The sequence below is a fragment of the Nicotiana attenuata genome, chromosome 1 (assembly GCF_001879085.1).
Source record: "Nicotiana attenuata strain UT chromosome 1, NIATTr2, whole genome shotgun sequence".
NCBI lineage: Eukaryota > Viridiplantae > Streptophyta > Magnoliopsida > Solanales > Solanaceae > Nicotiana > Nicotiana attenuata.
The window spans coordinates 80,409,833-80,434,023 of record NC_031989.1 but is presented as its reverse complement, the minus strand read 5'-3'; the positions used below and the strand labels follow the sequence as shown (position 1 = coordinate 80,434,023).

At 37.6% G+C, this 24,191-nt stretch overlaps 1 protein-coding gene across 3 annotated transcripts; it reads right to left on the bottom strand.

Moving 5' to 3' along the window:
- Positions 3,087-10,141, bottom strand: LOC109229550. Of its 3 annotated transcripts, XM_019395046.1 has the most exons (12): positions 9,913-10,141; positions 9,369-9,415; positions 8,585-8,998; positions 7,172-8,509; positions 6,938-7,076; positions 5,727-5,861; positions 5,518-5,578; positions 5,228-5,377; positions 5,095-5,153; positions 4,437-4,571; positions 4,015-4,106; positions 3,087-3,378 (listed from the first exon to the last, which is right to left on the bottom strand). In XM_019395046.1, the coding sequence occupies exons 2-12, from the start codon at positions 9,399-9,401 to the stop codon at positions 3,307-3,309; spliced, it is 2,628 nt and encodes an 875-aa protein (XP_019250591.1). In that variant the 5' UTR covers positions 9,402-9,415; positions 9,913-10,141; the 3' UTR covers positions 3,087-3,306. The 3 variants fall into 3 exon arrangements, with proteins under 3 accessions (XP_019250591.1, XP_019250584.1, XP_019250576.1); XM_019395039.1 differs by having other exon boundaries at positions 7,172-8,998; positions 9,369-9,430; XM_019395031.1 differs by having other exon boundaries at positions 7,172-8,998.

The window sequence follows — 24,191 nt, the reverse complement described above, 5'->3', positions numbered from 1 at the left end:
AGTAATTTTTGACAGCTTGGCCAAACGGATTCTTAAGCTGTCATTTTTGTGCAGCTAGTTTAGTGTAATTCTCCCAAAATGAAGCAATTTCCCGGATTTTTTAACCGAAGTAACCCGTTATTTCAGTCACTTAACCGAACTAATATGACTAACGACTCTTTGAAATTTAATTGAAATAATATAGGAATTTTTTCCTTCCTATACAATATTTGAAACTTATTTACTAAAATTATCCTAATTTTGTATATTACCCACCGTAAATAAGAAGTACTTACAAATTATATACAATCCACAATTAATACCTTAAATTAGGATATTCAATTACACACTTTTCTCTTTTTTTCTCCTATCCTCTTTCCTTATTTTTCTGCCTCAATTCTGGGGAGTTGTATTGCTCTTCTTACCCGAGTTTTTGTGATATACTTAAATTAGATTCCCCTCTTTTTAATAAGTATACTCACCTCTTTTTCCTCCTCATTATTTTGTTCTTTTCTTTTCTATTTTTCTCATTTGTTTTCTCCCAACAAGAAGCTTGTTCTTGTGCTATACATTGTTAGCACTCTGTCCTTGCATTTCATTCTTGCTTTCTCAATTGTATTATTTATCCTACGAAAGGAATTAACTGTATTATATTTGAATAATGCATGTAAAATTCAAAAGAATGACAAAGCTAATTAATTGTATTGCATATAATTCTTTCTTGGTTTTTGGTTAATTTTTTTGATCCATTAATTACACATTATTTAGTTATTTGAGTGATCCCTTTGGCAACAACTTGCTCGTTGTTATTGCTGGAACTGCTGAAAGAGCCCCCACTCTGTAATTTTACAATTCGGCAATATGCTATACATTTTGATGCACTTTGTATTATGGGAAAAATTAAACCAGCTTATAGTTTAAGACAAACTGTACTTAATTTCATAGAGCTCCAGTACTTAAACTATTATTTCATTTTATTCTACTACTTGATTATGCTTTCCTGAGCCGAGGGTCTATTGGAAACAATCTCTCTCTCCTCACAAGGCAGGGGAAAGATCTGCGTACACACTACCCTCCCCAGACCTTACGGGGTGGAATAATACTGGGTATGTTGTTGTTGTTATATTTTATTCGACCACTTACTAATGAAATAAAGAAGATTTCATGTGATAAACGATATTTTAAATGATAGCAGTAACATGCAAATTAGATATATAAAACGTATAATTTTGATACATGTACAATAACATATAAACTAAAGATTTATTTTATATAACTAATTATATAGTATAAAACTTATTTATAACTTATCTATAACTATGCTACATTATTTTTACCCAGTTAAATACAACTACAACAGCATACAACTTAAATATAATTTTCATACAAATTTTTTGCAATATGTTTTTTGTGTATATTTGTAAATGGTGTGTTCTTCTTCCTCTTTGAAATTCTAATTAAAACTTCATTTCTTAAAACAATTTTGATACATATCAATAACTTTATATAAAAAGATAGTATATATAACTTAAATACAAATTTTATACAACGATTCATACATTATACAACTATTTTTTAACTTTCGTACAACATTCAAATAAAAAAATATATAACTACAACAAAATACAATTTACATACAACTTTACTACAATTTCGTAAGTATATTGTATGTCATGTGTTCTTCTTCTTCTTCTTCTTCTTCTTCTTCTTCTTCTTCTTCTTCTTCTTCTTCTTCTTCTTCTTCTTCTTCTTCTTCTTCTTCTTCTTCTTCTTCGAGTTTCAATCTGAAATTCAGCCAAAATCAAGTTTAATCTTCACCAAACACCATCAAAATTGAGATATAAACTCCAAACAATATTACCTGCAACAAAACCTAATCCAAACAAATAATGATTTTTGAAACCAAATTTGATTTCAAAGTTTCAAAGCTTTTTAATGGCTGTCAATGGTGGAGAGCCAAATACCTTCAAAATTTATTGATTGACAATTTCCATTTGAACACCAATCGTGCAACATGAAAGAAAATTGCTAAGTTAAAACTCTATAGTAAAACGATTAAAATCCATTGATGAATTCCATTAAAATTATATACAACATGAAAGGATAAAAACTAGAGAACTCAGAGGAAGAAAAATTAGGGAAAGAATAGAGAATGAGAGACAGAGAGACGGAGAGAGAGAGAGAGCGCATGAGAGAGAGAACAGGGATGGGAAATAATTGATTCCTTATTCAATTCACAATTTAAAGGGATACTCATTTAAAACTAATTTGTATCTAATTGGTAAATTGTATTTGGCCATGTAATTAAGTTAAAACTTGATTAGGATGGGAATAAAGTTTCATACGTAGTATAGGAATATAAAAACCTCAATAATATAATACATATTTCTCAGTCATCTTCCTTCATTTGGAATTACTCGTTATATCTTTTGGTCAAATCTTCTTACTATTACATTGTCGAACTCAGTAGAAAGTGCTTGTTAAGGGAGTAAATACAACTTTTAACTAATACTATGTTTAACACTTTAACTTGAGACTACTTCGATTTGCTCCAAACTTAACCTTGTATACAATTGGTCACAAACATTTGAATGTCTTATTACTGACCCTTGTATTAATTGTTCTGCGTAATATTTAAGTACAGATAACCATTGATGCGCTGCATTTTTACCGAAACACCAACAACGTGACTAATCAATAAGAATACTACTACAATATCCTACGAGGTTTTGCGTTTGAGTCGTTCTATTTTTCAGAGGGATTATTTCAAGCTCACTTTTGATTCAATTAATGAAAGAAGCTATTTTGACAATTAAAGAATCAGATTTTCAAATGAAATGAGTATTTCTATTCTGAGTACATATATAAGGCGTAATATAACCTTCTCTCTCTATACAAACCTCAATTGAATAATTCAAGGATCATGAACCAAAGTCATTTTCTTTGGTTGGCTCGTGAAAGTTTAACAGGACGATGACCATCTGTCCGAGTCATTAGCTAAATTGAGGAGCCTATTCTCTTAACCAACGAGAAATTTTGCTGTGTTCCCTCCAAGAAGCATAAATCGGGAGAACTTTAAACTTGTCACGACAAGCTACACAGAAGGATTCCGAGAAAGTGCGTTTCTTAAAGAAAATGTTGATAAGAGCATCTACCCAAGTACTAGTGAACTATAGGAAAAATAGACGCCATAAGACCTAAAAAGAAAGTAAAAAAGTCTACTCCTTGGGAAATAATGTAATAGCTATTATTTACCACGCATTAGAGGCAGATATGCCTAGAACGGTGGTCTTCTGAAACCTCGAGATTGTTGAACAATACCCTATGTCAACCAAGGACACCCTCTTTTAAACATTCAGCAACCACAAGTTTCAGCTGACACATCTTCTCTCTTGCCACCTGCATGAATGGAAAACTTGCAGTTAGATAAGTAATACTCATTTATCTCCTCCGGAATTGAAAAGGTCAATGAAGTCTCTAGTTATTCTAATGTCACAGAGTGACTCTTTTTATTTTACTGTTCTAGTGGGTAAAGTTCATTTATTTTAATGTGAAAAAGATAGTTTCGTAACTTTACTGTTATAATAGGTAAAGTTTAACAAAAATACGTAAAATTAACCTCGTAGCAAATTGACATGAAAAGGGCAAATTGAAACAGTACACATGATAGATAATTGAAGCCACTATCCAAGTGTATAAGATGTATAATGGAAACCTGATGAGTGATGAGCACCATTCAGAGGTAAAGTTTAATGACAATACGTGAAATTAACCTCGTAGCAAATTGACATGAAAACAGCCAATTGAAATAGTACACATGATAGATAATCGAAGCCACAATGCAGGTGTATAAGATGTATAATGAAAACCTGATGAGTGATGAGTACCATTCATACCACATCCTAGTCGGCAAAGCAGGTGGGGAGGACTTGGTTTTTTTTTTTTTTTTTTAGGTTAAGGTAGGGAGGGGGGGGGGGGGGGGCGTAAAGGCTAAATGAAAAGCTGCTCTTCAAATTGTGAGTGCAGGATACTTACATGGTGGATCGAATTAATCCTTCTTTCAGCATAATCAAGCTGAGTCTCAATTGCTTCTTCCGCTTCCAAAAGTAGTTTCCTACTTGATGCTTCTACAATATGAAAATCCACAGAAACATCGGAAGTTAGCTTGTACTCATGATTAGAAGGCACAGGTCCATTATATAACTGTAGCACCGCATCAATGTTTGCTGCCACAAAATGTATGAGCAGCAAAAGCATATTGCAGCAATAAGTCATGGGGAATCTAACATATTTGTTTAACTAGCAAAGAAAGAACATGTTATGTCATCAACTACTAGTCTTCCGTCATCTGGAAGATCTAGTATGCAGTAGATGAAATAATATTCAAGATATAGACAATTGCTGGCTCCGACTAAATAATTATACATTAACAAAATCCATAGAAGATCTTATCATACTTCTTTTTTCCACAGTTGCTTTCACTTCAACTTCATGTGCTTCTAGAGATTCAAGTGTGCTCTTGCAATCCTGGAGATGCTGATTGACCTCTTCTTTGAATCTTTCGTATATGGCATTCAGATGCTGCTGTTTCGCTGTAACGTAATTCAGAGTAACTTATTTTTCAGACAAGCAAAAGAACCACATAGCTTTGGAGAAGAGGAATCACAGAAAATCCGGGAAAGAAACGTAGAAGAGCCAAATTTCCGTGTGAATTTGCGTTTATGGAAGATAGTATTAATTCCACAAGCTCATCATGTTAAGAAAACAAAATTCTGTAGAAGAATAGTACTACTAAAATATGAGACTAGTCATGCTGGGATTTATGGCACGCAAATCTGATGGATCCTTTCAAAGTGGTAGTTAACAACGTAAAATACAAAATAAACTTGTGACACAACTCAAACGTGCAGAATAGTCCTCAGCCCAAGGGCATCTGGAAGAACAAGTTAGAACATGTTACTGATAGGAAAACGTTTCCATGACATAAACAAATAGAAAGTAGCAGAATTAAGCTGCCTCAGGCACTCAATTTTGAGCAAAATGCTACCATGTTCAATTAGAACAACAGAACACAGTAGACTCGAGCAAATTGTTAATATTTTCTTAATGTGTTACCTTGAAGCACTTCTTCTACATGCTTTCTCTTTGATTTATTCAGACTGGTTATCTTTCCCCTGGAACAGAGCAGAATCATAGTTAAAGAGACAGACTCTTCCAAATTGTAACTGCCATTTTATGCTCTACTTACATGTCTGCTTTAATCTGAAACTCAGCATTCTGTAACTGCGTATGTATATTCTCCGCAACAGACTCCAGAATCTCAGCAGATCGTTGGTTAGTAACAGACTTAATTTTGCTTCTAACTTTCTCCAACGAGATAGCAAATAAGGTCATGGCACTGCAAAATGATATTGACGCTCAATGAAATGTTGAAAAAGAAAAACTTCTGAAGGATCTTTTAGTTCATCTACTCGGAAAATAGAATTCAGTGCTGAAGAAAGCTTTTAATTTTATTTAATCTGAAAATGCAAGAAATACCTAGTTAGCGCATCCTCTTCATTCTGTGCTAAATACCTCTCAAGCTTCCTACAATCAATTCCTGTTGAATTCATGTGGAGCAAAGAGAGAAAGAGAGACGAAGAGACAGTCTTTAGGGAATGATCAACTGGAAAGGAAAAAGCAATTATAAAGGAATAAAACGAAGATCCATCAGACAAGTGGAGAACATTGAACCAATGGACATAAACCTTTAGAAGAGGCTGCAGCAAGATTAACTCCAGAAAGATTAGCATCATCTTTGTCGAAGAGTCTTTTGTTCAGTCGAGGAGCCTCTTGTTCCTTGGTATTACCGTTTTCAGGAGACAGTTGTGTCTGTATACCGCCTGCATAGATATCATAAAGTAATGAGAACAACTGATTTTGCTTCAGTCAAAGGAGGCGCTTATCAAGAGGTCGCATACTTCTAAGAAATTCATTCTATGTTAAGATGGCTAGCTCAACAACCTATTTACTAATAAAAGGTCAGTTAGAAGTTCCCACACAGTGCTCCATCAGTCAGGCAGAAAATCAATCAAATAATATTCATTTTGAATGAAGATCAATACTTAGCCATATCACTTTTTCATGTTAACAGGCACCAAGTACTAAATTGTGTCTGCTTTTGGTGAAGAATCTCCAAAATTTCCAGCGGAAAAGTAACACTCTCTGGATCTTAGAAGTACCTCAAGATACCAAGTCCAATTTTACTCCGCATTTTCTACTTTCTCCTTAAGCAGTTGATGCATAAGAGACATCTATATGCATCTCTTCAATTTCAGCAACAAATAATCATTTCTAAACAAGAGCAGATCACGATAAATGCCGAAGGGGCTTAATATATTAATACTCGAGCAAACTTTTGACTTTATCTTACCTCTCAAACTACACCTTACTCATAATAAGATATAAATTGAATGAACACATAAGAATCTGAAGGAAGAGCAAAGTGTACAATTAAAGTCATAACAGGCGATCATCAGTCATACTGATAAACAGCAAGAAGCATCAGTCAGGGTTAATGGTATAAAGTATGCAAGGCAACTCTATCTCATCAACAGCAGTAAGTTACACCAATTACAAAGTCTAGAAGGGAATTTGGTCCCATTAATAATACACAGAAAGTAATGACATCACTCCTCCACAGCCAGGCAAAATGTTTACTTGAAGCTCCTGCCTCCATGCACCTTGGCCATCAAATGTGACACATTCTATATACACGCAAAATCTATTTCAACATTGGGCAAACAACCACCACAAATGGGGAAATCAGATGTAAAAGTCATAGATCAGCAGCAAATGTAATTTATGTCCAGTACGGAACATCTGGAGATCTACGATTACTTTTGAAAGAAACTACAGGAACTGAAAAAGACCACAACGAATAAATATATGGACATGAATCTCAAAGCATCAATTTAACCTTGAATGTTTGAACTGTCTTCAGAGCCCTCGGCATCACTTTCCATGGATGACGGTCTAGAAAACCTAAACTGTGTATCTTCTTCCTTGATAGGCCTTGATTCGGAAAAAGGAGAACTTCCCAATTTCCCTGCATCATCCTGTACATTCGATAAGGAAAAGCAAGAACTCATTACTATAATACTATGACAATCATCACTAGATTACAACTGTTGAGTCAACAGAAGAAGGATACAGATGACTCATCCAGTGCATTGGACTTGTATTCTCGTTTAAGTCCATCAAAGCTCTTGACCTTACAAATGCCCTCAGTTTTAGATGTTATATGTTCATGAACATCACCATGTGGTTGCCCCAGATTACTTCTTGGTGCAAATTCAGGAAAAGATTTTCTGCCAGGACCAAATCTCTTGACATTATAAATTCCCTCAGTTTTAAATGTTATATGTTCATGAACATCACCAGGTGGTTGCCCCAGATTGCTTCTTAGTGCAAATCCAGGAAAAGATTTTCTGCCAGAATCAGAGCTCTTGACATTAGAAACTCCCTCAGTTTTAGATGTTATATGTTCATGAACATCACCATGTGGTTGCCCCAGATTGCTTCTTGGTGCAAATCCAGGAAAAGATCTTCTGCCAGAATCAGAGCTCTTGACATTAGAAATTCCCTCAGTTTTAGATGTTATATGTTCATGAACATCACCATGTGGTTTCCCCTGATTGCTTCTTGGTGCAAATCCAGGAAACGATTTTCTGCTAGGTGCTTTCATTGCCAAAGTTGGGATTTGTTCGTCAGAGTCCGAGTCCAATGCTTTCCTCTTGGATTTATCTGCTGAGTTTCCATGCTGATCTACATGTTCTTGCAGATTTCTAAGCTGCTCAGTCATCTCTACAACAGGGGATTCTAGGTTATCAGCATTTGGCTGGTCCATCTCGTCTTTTTCCTCCTCAAACAAAGTAGTACCATTACCAGCTGCAACACCAGGAAATACAAATTTCTCAGCAAGTGGTACTCTTTTATGACTATTGCTTGCATCTTCATCTTTCATTACGTTGTTCTGCTCGCAAATCTTGGATGCATCCATCTGGTGACTCTTCCTCTTGCCTCTCCTTCCATTTTCCATCAACGAACTATCAGTGCCAGCATCACATAATGTTCTAGACCACCGATCTTTTGAAAGGAAGGGATTTTTCTCTAAGCCATCCTCCTTACATGCCGGTGGCCTTTTTCTACTGTATGATTTCAACTTAGCAGGAGCTCTTTTTCGAGCTAAAGAACGAGTAACCGCTCTCCTAATAGCGTACTCATGACTTTGAGTATCACTTTCTATAGTATCTGAATTTTCCCTAGGCTCATCGACATGATATCCTGTGTCTTTGTGCTCTGGGTGCGAGGCGTTTGCATCCTGCTCGAGAACTGGAGAATTTGGACACTGCTTGTTTTGGGAAGAAACATTTCCTAAGATCTCCCAAAGCTTCAACCTTAAAGTTTCACTGCCTGCATTTTCTGGTTTGTCGTTTTTTCCTTTGACTTCTTTCTCAGGCATTTCTTCCACTGCAGCATTCTCCTTCACCTGCTTTGATTTGTCAAACTGTAAAGTCCTTGTCTGGATTAAGAAAGCCCTTAAAGAACACTCTACTGGTCCTACCTCCACTCTGTTTGATCTGTTGGACATCTCAACTACGCCCTGAACAATTGAAGGTTTCTCTGCTGGAGTAACAGGCTCTAAATTTGGTTCATGGTGGAGGGTTTTAGTTGATATCCAAGGAGATGTCTGCTGCTCCGTGGGCTCTCTGATAGCAGAAGTGCTCCCTATTTCCTTCTTCTTTCTGTCATTCGTAAAATTCCGCTTGTTTCGAGCCATTGTTGTCCCACCATTTTCAGCAGATGTCCCTTTGTTAGAAGTTTTAAGTGCAGCCACGTGCGCGTGATTTTCAGCTTGCTTTGCTTTTTGTGTTCTGCATTTTGCAACTGAATCTATCACAATTCCAACTGATATTTTTCTAGATTGACTGGATGGGTGATAATTGCTGCCAAAACTCCAAGCGTCACTCATAGGGTCCTAACAAGGAAAAAATAAAAGTGATTCAACATCTATCTTACTAATTAAAACTTTTTGAAAATTGCACTCATTCAATGAAGTGGCTTGAGAACCATGAGGTCTCAAGTTTAAACCCCAATGGAGTCAAAATACTAGGTGATTTTTCCCATCTGTCCAAGCCTTCACGGGACAGAATTATCTACCTGTTGAGGTAGCAGGTAAAAAATACAGAGCACCGATGAAATTAGAGATATAAAACTATCGGAAAAATCAGTAGGGACAGAGCAAATATGCTTCAGCGAGATCCCATTATAGCATTCAGATGAAAATCTGCAAATTAAATTGCTTCAATTAAGCAACTCAGACTCGAATTACAGAGCTGACCACTTACATCTCGTGAATTTGGCTTCCTGTTGACCTCCATAGTCGCAAATTCAGCTGATCCAAAATGAACTGATTCCGTGAGTGTCGAATATGTAAGCAGAAAGAGTGATTAATCAAGTTTAGCAACAAATTCCACCGTCAAACTTTTATAATTATTGCTTGCATTCAAAACACACACACAAACACGTCTCTCTCTCACACGCACGCACACACAAACTCATCTCTCTGTCTCTCACACACACGCAGAGCACAGAATAACTGAGAACTGATCTTCCAAAAGAACTTGTAATAGTTAGTTTACGCTAACTCTAGAAGATTACAGATGAAACTTCCAGAAGTTCAATATCCAACCCAAATTCCAAATTGCTTTATTAGAACAATTTCCGGTATTACTACTTCCTTTTTCAAAAACGAAACGCTAAAGCTCTATTAGAGAAGAAGATGAATCAGAGATTAAAAAATTCAAATCTATCAGTGATGATCCAAAATCTGGTGAATCAAATATAGCCGGCTACTATTAATAGAAATTGAGCATAGAGTTGTAACCTTACCACTAAATAGAAACGAGATTTACCATGCGCGCCTCCTTTCGTTTCTGACTTGTGAGAAAATAAGCTCGAGTTGACGCTCCACAATCGCAGAGGATTTTGGGTGCTTTTTGAAATTTAGGAAATGGGTAGCGTACGGGTGAATTCGCGTGATCAACACAGATATGTGAGGAAAAGGCGGGAAAAACGAAAGTACGGAGCATTCCCTTATAATATCACACTGCGCACTAACTCTGACGTCTCCGGTTTGGAGTTTTTGGAAATTGAGCATCCAAATTTTCGTATAAGCACTTCAAATGTTTCATTAATTCTTTTGTTGGTGTTTTGGAAATTGATAATTATAATCACGTCTTGTAAACGTGCATGAGTATTTGACAGAGCACTTTTACTGTTATTAAAATTAATTAAATAAGATGACCAAAATTACAAATATAAAGTTGATGTAATCATTGGATATTTTTACACTAACGTGAGCATCATGCTTAGGACTTGACTTTGGTTACTAGGATAATAATTTCGTGATAAAATGTGAATTATTTTATCCTACATTTAAATGAATTTCTTATTCCAATATAAATAGTTAGAAATTATTGATAATAATTTCATGATAAAATGTGGATTATTTTTATCCTACATTTAAATGAATTTCTCATTCCAATATAAATAGTTAGCAATTATTTATACCACAATTGTTATTATTTTTATGCCAAACATTGAGAAGACAGGTCATTCCCTCTTCAAAGGAGAATATGACCGTTACAAGTCTCATCAATGTCAATTATAGCACTAATGGTGTTTAACCAAAAAATGCATCTTCAGTCAAGGCCTATTTTTAGAAAAACTCGGGTTTCTAATAACTAAGAAATTTCGTACTTTCTCAATTATATGAAAGGAAAAGAACAAGAATAAGTAAAGAGATAGTTGATAGCAAAGTCAATATAGAGAAAAGCAGAAAAGTAAAGTGAATAATTTCAGTATTGTCTCATATGATCCTTAAAAATGAAATTCTCTTTCCTTTTATAGGGGTTTACAAATATAACTTTTTCTCCCTTTTATGGCCGAATCATTATGACATTAATGACACTAACGATCCGTTATAATTGACAATCGTAACTGTTTTTGGAGATTTTATAACGGTTCCAATTCTTATTCCTCATTAATTAGAGGTTCATGAATATTCCCCTTCTTATTGTCTTGATTTATTCAACCCATTTTTACTGAATGATTTAGACACGAGCAACTGCATCCCTTCATCCCGTGAGTGATTTGTCCATGGCTCTTGTATCTCGTGCATCTTCTAATGCAATATTCCAGCTGTCATCTTCTTAGCGATCCACGTATCATGTCTTGTCAACCATACATAATTCCACGTGTCATATTTATTTTCTACTAATACAGATAGTCCCCCCCATTTGCCGAATATTATGCAATTGAATATTTGGGAAGTGGTATGTATTTATGGCGGGAATTGTTGTCGCCGTTTCCCATGTATCATTATGTCTTTTCAGAACCAACACATTGTATGTCACTTCCATTTAATGCATGTGCCACCTGGCCTCCGCCAATTGGGTTTGCGACTCATCAGCGTTTTTTAGGGCTTTCTTGCGGCTGCGTCAGTCACGAAGTGACTACTTCATTATGATATTTCCATCATGACTCACTTTACATGACGGTTGCTCGTTCTTATAAATACCCATGTGCCTTTAGTCTCACGAAAACCTTCAATCTACAGTATCCTTCCCCTCTAATTGTTCTTATTCTTCAGTTCATATTACTTTCTTGCATCCATGTTTTCACCAAACCCCAATCCTCGTAGAACAATCATCGTAGATGAACTTCCTCCTTCAACTACTCCTGTTAGGAGTAGAAGAGGCGGTAGGTTACGTACGTTAGGATCTTTATCTAACCGTGGTTCTTCTTCTCAACCCAAAATTGTTACCCCTTCTTCATCTAGGACTAAGGCTTCTTCAACCCATAGATCTTCTGCCAAAAATAGAGAATCAGGGGAACCCCTTCGAGAACCAATAGTAGATGAAATTTTCCCTATGGAATTTCCTTTCTCCACTGATCGTGAATCAATTAGGAACCAAGTTACTTCTATGACTTCCCATGATCGTGCTGATGTCTATCCTTCTCAGATTCTTGATGGTTTGATTTCTCTTGTGCGAAGAGAATGCTACTAGAAGCCTGATTTTCCAATTTTAATTCCTGGTCCAAACCAAAGGATAACTTCGTTCCTGTTTGGTTATTCTTTTGTTTACACATATCCTTTTACTTTAGGTTTCAGAACCCCTATCGACCTAGTTATCATAGAATTTTGTCGCTTCTTCAACGTTTGCTTAGGACAGATTGGTCCTATTGTATGGAGAGCCGTTGCATGCTTACGACACTTATCTAATTTGGCCTCTTTACCCTTCACTTCTCAACACTTGCTTCATCTGTATTCCCCTAAGTTGTTCCGCTTAAGGGTTTTCACTCTCGCTGCCAGGAGCAAAAGGGTTTCGATTAGCGCTGAAGATGATAAGAATCGTGGCTGGTATGCCCGTTTCGTTGCTGCTCCACAAGTGGTTAGTGGGTGAAGAGAGCATGCCTTTTCCAGAGAAGTGAAATTTTGCACGTAAGTTCTTTTTCATATTTTTCTTCTTTTACGAAAGAGGAAGAAATTGACGATCTTATGGATGTTATTTTTTACTTCTTTTTAGACACCATGGAAGTTTTTGATAAAATACCAGACTTCCATGCTTGGGTAGAGAAGATGTTATTGGTTTCCCCCATAGAAAGAAGATCTTGGAAATACCTTTCTCATAGGTTTGGCTGGAAAGTCAAAACTCATGTTATCTCTTCCTTTAATTAATTTTTTTCTTTCTTTCGTATTTACTTGGGGATTTCTAACTTTTTCCTTTATTGGGATTTCCCATTCGAGGTGTCAGTGCCGTGTCTATTACTTCATCAAGACTTTCTTTGTCTCTTGCTCAAGAAATAATTTTGAATTCCTCATCAAAGAGAAAAGCCGAGAGAGCTCATGGCTCTGATGGTGAAGCGGAACGAGAAGAGGGTTCCTTAGTGCACATGCCTCGGTCTAGAAGGCGCGTTATTTAGGATGATGAAGTCACCCCTCCTCCAAGTTCAGTTCCCGTGAATGAGCCTGAAAGTGTTGTTTTACCCTGATAAGGAGATGAATGTTGCACCTCGTGACTCTACTGATAAATTGTTTTCCCGTGGGTTTGATAATGAAGATTTTGACTTTGTTTCTGAAGAAACTCCTCTTGCCTCTTTCCCCATGTCCGCTCCTACTGGTCCTCAAGCTTTTGCTCCTGTCGCTGCTGCTACTGCTCCCCCCGTGGTTGTTTTCACTTCCTCAACTGTCCTTACTGCTACCACTTCTCGTGTTGAAGTTGGTTCTTCCAATAGCAATAGGATGAAAAAAGTTACCATTAAAGACCCCGAGGATGGTAATCTTTTGAAAAAGTTTGGCCAAGACGATGTGTGCCTAAAACCTTTAATTGGCCCAGTTGAGAAGTCTAAGTTGGAAAGCCACAGTTCTTTAACGTGGATGAATGATATTGTTCATTCATCTTTGAAGGTATAAGGCTTAACTTTTTTTTACTCCCCTCGTGATTTTTATCTTTGTTCGATAATCACTTCTTTCCTTTTTGTGTAGATCTATTTGATAGGTACGGTGCTTATGAAGAGAATTGTCAATACCGAGCAGCTAGTCAATGATTATCGTACGGAAGCAGATAACTGGAGTGAAAAGTATGAGAGTCTTCAGTTGGAAAAAGAAGTTTTGGATGAGGAGAAATGTGCTTTGGAGCAGCAAGTACAAGTGATGGCATTAGAATTGGCAATTGAAAAAGCCTCTTCCAGTCAAGTGGGCAAAGACAAATACATTCTTGAGTCTTCATTTGCGGAGCAGCTTTCTAAAGCTAACGAAGAAATTAGGGGTTTGAAAGACTTGCTTAATCAGAAGGAGGTTTACGCCGGGCTCAAGAAGACCTCCATGCATCTTCAGATAAGGTCCAGTTCTTGGAGAGATCATTTGCCCCTTTGAAGGCTTCTTATGATGCTTCTTTGGCTGAGAGGGAAGAGTTGGAGGCTAAAATTGAGCAACGGGAAAAAGATTACGAGGCCCTTAAAGATAAAGCAACTCTTGATGTAAGTTGGGCTTTTTTGAATACGCGTCTTGAGACTTTGATGGAGGCTAGCCAGGAAGGCTTTAACTTGACTGCTGAGATTGCAAAAGCTAAGGAAACTGTTGAAAAAACTCAGCAACGTCAGAACTTTTTCTCACCTGAGGTCGGCGTTCCCGAAGGTGATGAACTTACTCCTGATGAAGTTGATGTTCAAACCTCTTCTGCTCAAGTTGTGTCTTCTCCCGTTACTGATGATGCCTCATTGAATTCTGCCTCTCTTGCTGCTGATAGAACTGCTTTAGATCCTGCCCCATAGTGTTCTGAACTTTTAGTTGAGAAGTTTGTTTTTTTTTTCTTTTTGGAACAATTGGCAAGTTTGTACCCCTGGTATGTTTTGGGGTTTATTATCAAAGTGCCTTGGTTTTAACTAAGGTCATACTTAGTTTTGGCCAAGTTTATAATATTTTATTTGAGTTTCTTTTCTACTCTTTAATTTGCATTTAAATATGCTTTAGTATTTCGTGATTCTTGAATAGACACGAATTTTTATCAAATAGGGCCCTTTTATAAAAGACACTAATGAAGAAGACGTCTCAACTTCATATTGGTGTAAACATTTGAAAGAAGTAGGAAAATACATATTTCAAAGAAATCTCGTGAATAATTTGAGGAAGTATTATATTTTGAACTTTCAAATTATATAACACTTTACATGTATTCAAGTAACTTTTTATACAACATCTACAACTCTTTCATAAATGTTTTCTTTATAACAGTTCTTACAAAATTCTAGGGTATATTTTGCAACCCATAACTAAACATTGCCTTTGACCTTAGTACTCGTAGGATCTTATAATTTATGTCCGCGAGTTTACACTTTATGAAAGCTTAATATAAAGGTTTTTGGTTCAGACTTGTTTCTTAGCTCTTGATTGGCTCTTGACTTTTGATTTGTGGGTTGATCCAGGCTTGAACCAACTTTTAGTCTTCTTTCTTCTTTGACTTGCAGTCTTCTTTGCCTGCTACCTATAGTCTCCCAAGTGCTAGAGCTTTGAAGTATGAAATCTCGAGCACTTGATTGTTTCTTCCATTTGGTCCATTTCCTGAAAAGGAATATACACACGGAACTCGGAGGTATATTTTTAGATGATGATTGCCTAACCCCTTTTATTTCCATCAGAAAGGTTGTAACCCATACCGGGGATGATTTTGCATCCCGTGTCTCTTTTAGGTCTAAAATCGTCATTTGGTATGGGTAGCTTTGTACTTATCATCTAAAATGGTTAGTATAATTAAAAAAAAATAAAGCTAAACCTTGCCTAAACGATACCTGACCGGGGTTTTCCCTTTCGGAAGTAATATTTCTTCAAATGAATAGCATTCCAATTTGATGGGAGTACTTTGCCGTCCATTGTTTCTAATTCATATGCGCCCTTTCCAACAATACCTCGAATCCTGTAAGGTCCTTCCCAATTTGGGCTCAATTTTCCTGCATTGGCCGCTTTTAATGATTGAAAAACTTTTTTGAGTACGAAGTCCCCAATCTTGAAGTACCTAAGATGAGCTTTTCGATTGTAATATCGCTCAATAATTTGCTTTTGTGTTGCCATCCTTATTAGAGCTGTTTCTCTCCTTTCTTCAAGCAAATTGAGATTTACTCGCATCTCTTCCTCAGTTGATTCTTCGGTTGCTTGGGTGTACCTCGTACTTGGTTCTCCTATTTCAACTGGAATTAAGGCTACAGCACCATACACAAGTGAGAATGGAGTCTCTCCCGTACCTGTTTTTGCTGTCGTTCGGTAAGCCCATAAGACTCCTGGTAACACTTCTGGCCACTTACCTTTTGACTTCTCTAATCTTTTCTTCAAGTTATTAATAATAACCTTGTTTGTTGATTCAGCTTTTCCATTATCCATAGGATGATAAGGTGTCGAAGTTATCCTTTTAATCTGCCAACTCTAAAAGAATTCTGTGATTTTCGGCCTATAAATTGCGGGCCGTTATCACACACGATTTCGTTTGGAACTCCAAACCGGCATATGATGTTTCGCCAAATGAAGTCCCTGACTTCTTTTTTCCGCACCTGTTTGAAGGCACCTGCTTCTACCCACTTGGTAAAATAATCGGTTAGTACTAGTAAAAACCGTACCTTTCCTTTGGCTTGTGGTAGTGGACCCACGATATCCATCCCCCACTTTATAAACGGCCATGGTGCAATGACCGAATGTAATAACTCTGCTGGGCAATGTATGTTGTTACCATATCGTTGGCATTTGTCACATTTGGCCACAAAGCTTTTCGCATCTTCTTCTATTTTTGGCCAATAATATCCTGCTCTAATTAGAGCTTTTGCCAAGGATCTTCCTCCTGCGTGATTTCCACAGTGTCCCTCATGTACTTCTCTCACCACATACTCTGTTTGAGAAGGTCCGAGACACCTGGCTAAAGGTCCACCGAACATCTTTCGATACAGGTAGCCACGACCAGACAATAACGGGCAACTTTTCGCCGGAGTGCCTGAGCCTTTTTCTTATCTTCGGGTAGAATCCCGTACTGCAAAAAATTAATGATCTCGTTTCTCCAATCTCAAGTTAAATTATTGAAATTTACCTTGTTTTTTTCCTGATCAAGTGCCGAATGAAACAAATGTATTACAGTAGCATATTTTCATTTGTCACTTCTGCAGCGGATGCAAGATTAGCCAGCGCGTCTGCTTCAGCAATTTCTTCCCTGGGTATTTGCACGATTTTCCAAAATTGGAATCGTCTGATTAAATCTCGTACCTTTTCCAAATATTGCTGCATCATCGCTTCTCTAACTATATAAGTCCCCTGCATTTGATTAACTACAAGCTGCGAGTCGCTCTTGATTAAATTCTGCATTATTCCGAGCTCTCATGCCAATTCTAGAACTGCAATTACAACTTCATATTCTGCTTCATTGTTAGTAATGGGATGACACTTTATTGCCTGCCTTATAGTTTCTCAAAAGATGGGATTAGAACAATGCCTAAACCCGCTCCTTTAAAATTTGAGGAGCCATCAGTAAATAGGGTCCAAGTACCCGGATTAGACCCGTTGAATACCTGCAGTTCTTTTTCTGCTTCTATTACTATCCCTGGGCTGAAATCTGCCACAAAATCTGCTAAAACCTGTGATTTTATCGCAGTTCTAGGTTGATATGTGATATCATATTCACTTAGTTCTATAGCCCACTTGGCTAATCTACCTGATAGTTCTTGCTTATGCAATATATTTCTTAAGGGGTAAGCGGTCACTACAGAGATAGGATGACATTGAAAATAAGGCCTCAACTTTCTAGATGCCATGATTAGTGCTAAAGCAAGTTTTTCTAAATGAGGATATCGAGTTTCAGCATCCAATAAAGACTTGCTAACATAATAAATTGGAGATTGTTTACCTTTGTCTTCTCGAACTAACACTGCACTTACTGCCATTTCTGACACTGCGAGATAGATGAGTAGCATTTCTCCATCCTTCGGTTTAGCCAACAACGGTGGATTTGACAAATACATTTTTAGATTTTTAAGTGCTTGTTGGCATTCCTCAGCCCATTCAAATAGGCTTTGCTTTTTCAACACCGAAAAGAACTTAAAACTTTTCTCCAAAGATTTAGAAATAAACCTTCCCAATGCTGCTATCCTACATGTCGACCTCTGCACCTCTTTTTTGCTCGTGAGTATATCAGGTATTTCTTCAATGGCTTTAATTTGTGCTGGATTTACTTCAATTCCTCGGTTAGAAACAAGGAAACCCAAAAACTTACCTGAAGACACGCCAAATGCACACTTTTCGGGATTTAATTTCATATTGAATTTGCAGAGAATCTAGAATGTGTCTGACAGATGTTGGATGTGATCCCCCGCCTTTGTTGGCCTGACTAGCATGTCATCGATATAGACTTCCATAGTCTTTCCCAGATGTTCTTGAAACATCTTCGTTACTAACCTCTGTACGTCGCTCCAACATTCTTTAAGCCGAAAGGCATGAGTTTATAACAGTAAGTCCCCTGTCTGTAATAAAGGAAGTTTTTTCCTCATCTAAAGAATCCGTTTTTATCTGATTATATCCTGAATAGGCATCTAAAAAACTCAATAATTCATGTCCTGCAATAACATCAATTAGTTGATCTATGTGCGGTAAAGGAAAAGAATCTTTAGGGCAAGCTTTATTCAAGTCAGTATAGTCTACACAAACTCGCCATTTACCATTCTTTTTGGGCACCACTACAGTATTAGCTAGCCAATTAGGATATTTTATCTCTCGGATAGACCCAATTTTTTAAAAGCTTTTGTACCTCATCCTGAATCACCCGGTTTTTGAAAGATTCTTGCTTCCTTTTCTTCTGTTTGACAGGTGGATGTGTTGGTCTTCATTCAGCTCACGGGTCATCACATCTGGTGGTATACCTTTCATATCTGAATGTGACCGAGCAAAGCAGTCTGCGTTAGCTTTTATGAATTCAATTAACTTACCTTTCATCTCTGGGCTCAGGTTGGTTCCGATGTAAACTTTTCTGTCCGGCCAATGTATAAACAGCAGCACCGCTTCGAGTTCCTCAATTGTTGTTTTGATATTTTCGTTCTCTTCTGGATCTTGAATGATATCAGGCCTTGAGTCTACATCTGTTTGCCCATCTCCAGTTGAGGTTTGTGCTGCTAAATCCTCAACTAAATTCTGTAATTGCTATTTTTGTCTACAATATCGTTCTTTATGCTTGGGTCTGCCACTGAATTGATACTTCTGGAAGCCTGCTGATCACCACGGATTTGTCTAATTCCCCATTGTGAAGGGAAATTAATAACTTGTTGTAAAGTAGATGGAACGACATCCATCTCATGAATCCAAGATCTGCCGAGAATCATATTATACGCCATGTCCGTATCTATCACTTGAAATTTCATATCTTTGACTACTCCTTCTGCGAATGTCGTGAGCACTATCTCCCCTTTTGTAACAACTCTTGAATTGTCAAATCCAGATAAGGTACGTGCTTTGGGTACCAATTTACCATCAGCTTGCATCTCGTTTACCACTCTTAAAAGAATGATATTTATAGAGCTACCTGGATCAATCAAAACTCATTTCACATTAGTATCATGTACAAGTAAAGATATTACCAGTGCATCATTGTGTGGGATCATCACGCCATCTGTATTCGCATCATCAAACATTATGTTGTCTTCTTCTAAAACTTGGCGAATTCGCTTTCCGTGGGTAACTATGACTTTTGAAATTTTTTTTGCAGTCGTATACATTACACCATTGACCTCCTCTCCTCCGCTTATCATATTAACCGCTCTTTTTGGTGATGGAGGTTTTGGTAGCTCCTGTCTATTCTTCATATACGCTTGCTTACCCTTTTCGCTAAAAAAATCGGTTAAATAACCTTATTTTAACAAGTGCTCTACTTCACCTTGTAGCAATCTGCACTCTACTGTTTTGTGACCGTGATCATTATAAAACTCGCACCAGAAATCTGGGTTTCTTCTGCTAGGGTTCGATCTCATTTCTTTTGGCCACTACACCTTATCTCCCATACTTCTTAAAATAGCTACCAACTCAGATGTGCTAACATTGAAACTGTAATCACCAATCTTTGCTTTTTTACTAATGTTGCTGTCCCGCGTATCTCGCTCCTTTCCAAACTTGGATGACGAACCCGCATCTCTGTCCCTTGATCTAGAACCGTACCTCGGGTTCTCTTGTTTAGAACGTGAATCCCTTCCTGCTAGTCCCATGTAAGGTTCGTACCTGTTCTTACCGGACCTTTTTTTCAGTTTCTGGTCGCCTCGAACTTGTTTTTTCATCTCCCCGTGACTGAGTGATAGTATCTTCTTCTATCCGCAACTTCGTGCTATACCTGTTGTAAACATCATTCCAAGTTGTTGCAGGGAATTCTCGTAAACTTTCTTTGAGTCTCCTCGTAGCTTCTGAGCTTTTTTCATTTAAGTTACTTGCAAATGCCATGGCCGCCCAATTATCCGGTATACGCGGTAGCATCATCCTTTCACGCTAAAATCTATCAACAAATTCCTTGAGTAGCTCCGTATCTCCTTGATTTATTTTGAAGATGTCTTCCATCCTCTTTTCAACTTTGAGCTCCCGAGTGTGCTTTTATAAATGAATCTGCAAGCTCAGCAAAAAAGCCAATAGAACTTTCTAGTAAAAGAGAATACTATGTTAGTGCTCCTTTTGTGAGTGTTTCGCCAAATTTTTTTACCAGCAACGACTCAATTTCTTGCTTGGTCAAATCGTTTCCTTTCACGCCAGTTGTAAATGCAGTTACATGATCTCGTGGGTCGGATGTCCCATCATACTTCGGGATATTAGGCATCTTAAACTTTTTTGGAATTGGCAAGGGAGCGACACTTGGCTTCCAGGGCTGTTGAGAATATTTATCAATATCCACTCCTTTAATCACGGGTGGCACACCAGGTATCTGCTCTATGCAATTGTTCTTCTCCTTGAGCTGTTTCTTTAAAGTTAGTACTAAACTTTGTAAATCATAATTATTTGGGGTACCTGACCTTGCATCGCGTGATTCGCTGGAAGTTCCTCCACTGCCTGAATTAGCAAGTCCCGAGCGTGGGTTCTCTATGGTTGCGGTATTTTTTGGAGGTGTATTTGGCGGTATAGTTGGTAACCCACTAACGAAAGCTTGAAGAGCATTGTTGACGTGTTCCGCAATTAGTTGTTTCAATGCATCTTCAGCAGTTTGATCATCCCCTTGTTGATTATTCGTATGTGATGTTGATCTTTGAGGTGACCCGTCTCGGGAGTGTTGGGGAGAATTTTGGGGTGAAGGGATTGGAGTTTCACCCTCTTGTTGATTCTGTTGTTTCAGTTGGTTTTGTTGGTTGTTGTCGTTGGCATTCGACATGATTGTTTGACAGAAAAATGAATTTGGAAAGTGAAAAGATTATCAGATTCCCGGTAACGGAACCAATTTGTTTAACCAAAAAATGAATCTTTCAGTCAAAGCCTATTCTTAGAAGAACTCGGGTTACTGATAACCAAGAAATTTCGTACTTTCTCAATTATATGAAAGGAAAAGAACAAGAATAAGTAAGGAAATAACTGATTGCAAAGTCAATATAGAGAAAAGCAGAAAAGTAAAGTGAATATATTCCAGTATTGTCGCTGTTTGTGGAGATTTTGTAACGGTTCTAGTTCTTATTCCTCATTAATTAGAGGTTCATGAATATTCCCCTTCTTACTGTCTTGATTCATTCAACCTATTTTTACTGAATGATTTAGACACGAGTAATTGCATCCCTTCATTCCATGAGTGATTTATCCGTGCCTCTTGTATCTTGTGCATCTCCTAATGCAATATTCCAGCTGTCATCTTCTTAGCGATCCACGTATCATGTCTTGTCAACCACACATAATTTCACGTGTCATATTTATTTTCTACTAATACAAATGGTAAATAAATAGAAGTTTTTTGTTCAAACAACTACCCAGAGTTCCTATAGCTATTCATCCCAATTGCCAAGGCTTGTTGGAAAACTTATTCTCAGACTTACTTCATCTTCCTTTAACATGAATGTGTTATCTATGATAAGCGAGATATTACCTAAAAATTTACTTTCTCATTTACACTGACTAGTAGTAAAGATCTATTATGCGAGTTCCAAAAACAATGAATGTATGGAATCATATTAGTTATGACAAAGTATCATATTAGCTTACCGCCATAAATAACTAATTGGATATGGAGTCTCAACATAAGTAAACAAGCATATAAGTGCCCAAAAGAGATTCTCAATGGTCTATGTATCTCTAGCATCTCTTTTTTTTTTAAAATTTTTTTTTACTCTCTTGCATCTTCAATCAAAGGTTAGGTGCTTTATATTTAAAGATCCAAGAAATAATTCAAGTGAATTACTTTTACATCTCTATAAAATGAGAATACGTGCTGTTACATAAAACATTTTAAGATTTGTGAGAGCTGAATAATTAAACTCCATATTTTTTAGACTTTTAAGCATGCAATTGGGGTGTATCAAATCACAAAAGAATTGTTGATCATAAGAAGGGAGGAGAAAGACACGTGCATAAATTTGTTGTAACACGCAACAACTCTCATGTCCTGTGTATGCGGTTAAAACTGGACCCACCCGATTTTACTGATTAACCGGGACCAGGGGATGGCTCGAGGATCAACCCCATAGCATATCAGACCGAGGCATGAGGATAAAGTATCGAGCTCGGGACTCGAGGTAATTGTCGAGATCGAGATCGGTAATGATCGAGGTCGAACGGAATAGACATCGAGCGAGACCGAAGATAGCATAATAACGAAAATGTGAGATATTCGTGACTGGTCGAGAATTGCGGCAGAAATCTTGGAACATATCAAATCAAGCACGGTTATTTAGCTAATTGTGGGATTTTCTTCTGTAATTAAAATTATACCGTAAATAGGATTTCCTCTACTATATAAAGAGAGTCTTAACCATTTATAAATATCTTACATTCACGCATATCAAAGCAATAAAATACTCTTTTTCTCTCATACTCTCTTGTTCATCAGTTTATTTCATAATTATACGCTCACTCACTCAGTTTGAGGGCGACCTAGCTCGAGGGATGAATTGCATTGCAATACTGGTTTGCTTTACTTTGTTGTTTATTTCTACTATTAATCATCGCATTTATCAACTGGTGCTAGGTGAAATTACATATCCTTAAAACCACTTATAAGTTTAATTGTTATCCGATTTTAAGGGTAAACAGTTTGGCGCCACCGTGGGGATAAGCATAATAGTGATTGCCTGGTATTAATTCTCATAACACACACTACTTTACGCTTGTTCTCGTAAGTGCCTTCGATTTCAGGATCAACATGTCAAACTCTCAAGTAGCACCCACACATACAGACAATGGCCTTGGTTTCCGCGGCAAAAATGACAACATAGCCGCCCAGGGAAACGGAGTACCTCCAGTCAACCTCGATGGACCTCCGGCCGTGGACCCAATTGACGTCATCTACCATATCTCCATTAATGGGAATTTGGGCGTCGACCCTGAAAATAGCGTCTGCAGAGATGTTGAGCAGCCGATCAGAACGCATAGAGCGGTGAAGAAAGAGGAATTAGCCTTCGGATGATATTCGAGATGTTGCAGACTCAAACAGCTATAATAGCACAACTCCAAAATCCGAATTGTGCACCAAGCGGAATCGAGCTCGAGCCATCGCAAGAAGTTGTTCATAGAGCCGAATCGGTGCCAAAGAGATCAAACGAAGGAGAATCGGAGACTAATCCCGCTATCGTAAAAATGCTCGAGGAACTGACGAAGAGAATCGAGTCAGGGGAAATGAAGATCGAGGAAAATGATAAGAAGGTGGAAACTTATAAATCTAGGGTCGACCATATCCTGGGGGCACCACCAATATTGAAAGGACTTGATTCCAAAAAGTTTATCCACAAGCCTTTCCCCCAAAGTGCGGCTCCGAAGCCAATCCCAAAGAAGTTCCGTATGCCCGAGATTCCGAAGTATAACGGGACTACAGATCCAAACGAACACGTCACCTCATATACGTGCGCCATTAATGGAAATGAGTTGGAAGATGACGAGATTGAATCCATGTTGCTGAAAAAATTCGGAGAAACTCTATCAAAGAGTGCCATGATATGGTACCATTTCTATTGATTCATTTGTTATGCTTGCAGATTTTTTTATGAAGGCGCATGCTAGAGCCATTAAGGTTGCAACTAGAAAATCGGACCTATTCAAGGTAAGGCAAAAAGATAACGAGATGCTCAAGGAATTCGTATCTCGATTTCAAATGGAATGGATGGATTTGCCACCGGTCACCGACGATTGGGCTGTTCAAGCCTTCACTCAAGGTCTCAACGAACGGAGTTCCATAGCTTCGCAACAATTAAAGCAGAACTTGATCAAATATCTAGCCGTCACTTGGACCGATGTATATAATCGCTATTAGTCAAAGATTAGGGTCGAAGACAATCAATTGGGGGCTTCAATTGGCTCGATTTATCCCAACAGGCCCGTGGACAGAGTTAAAGGGATGTCGATCGAGAACTACGATCTAACAGAGACTGATATCAACTGTACGAGAAAGATCGGAGAAATAGCGGGTCTGGGCACAACCCCG

What these genes read in the sequence shown, in the direction of transcription:
- LOC109229550 (XM_019395039.1), bottom strand. Translation starts at nt 9,401, where the DNA reads ATGGAGGTCAACAGGAAGCCAAATTCACGAGAT. An exon ending in GGAAGCCAAATTCACGAGAT is followed by an intron (nt 8,999 to 9,368) that starts GTAAGTGGTCAG and finishes TTTCCTTGTTAG; the next exon opens with GACCCTATGAGTGACGCTTG. An exon ending in GAAGAGGATGCGCTAACTAG is followed by an intron (nt 5,378 to 5,517) that starts GTATTTCTTGCA and finishes ATCATTTTGCAG; the next exon opens with TGCCATGACCTTATTTGCTA.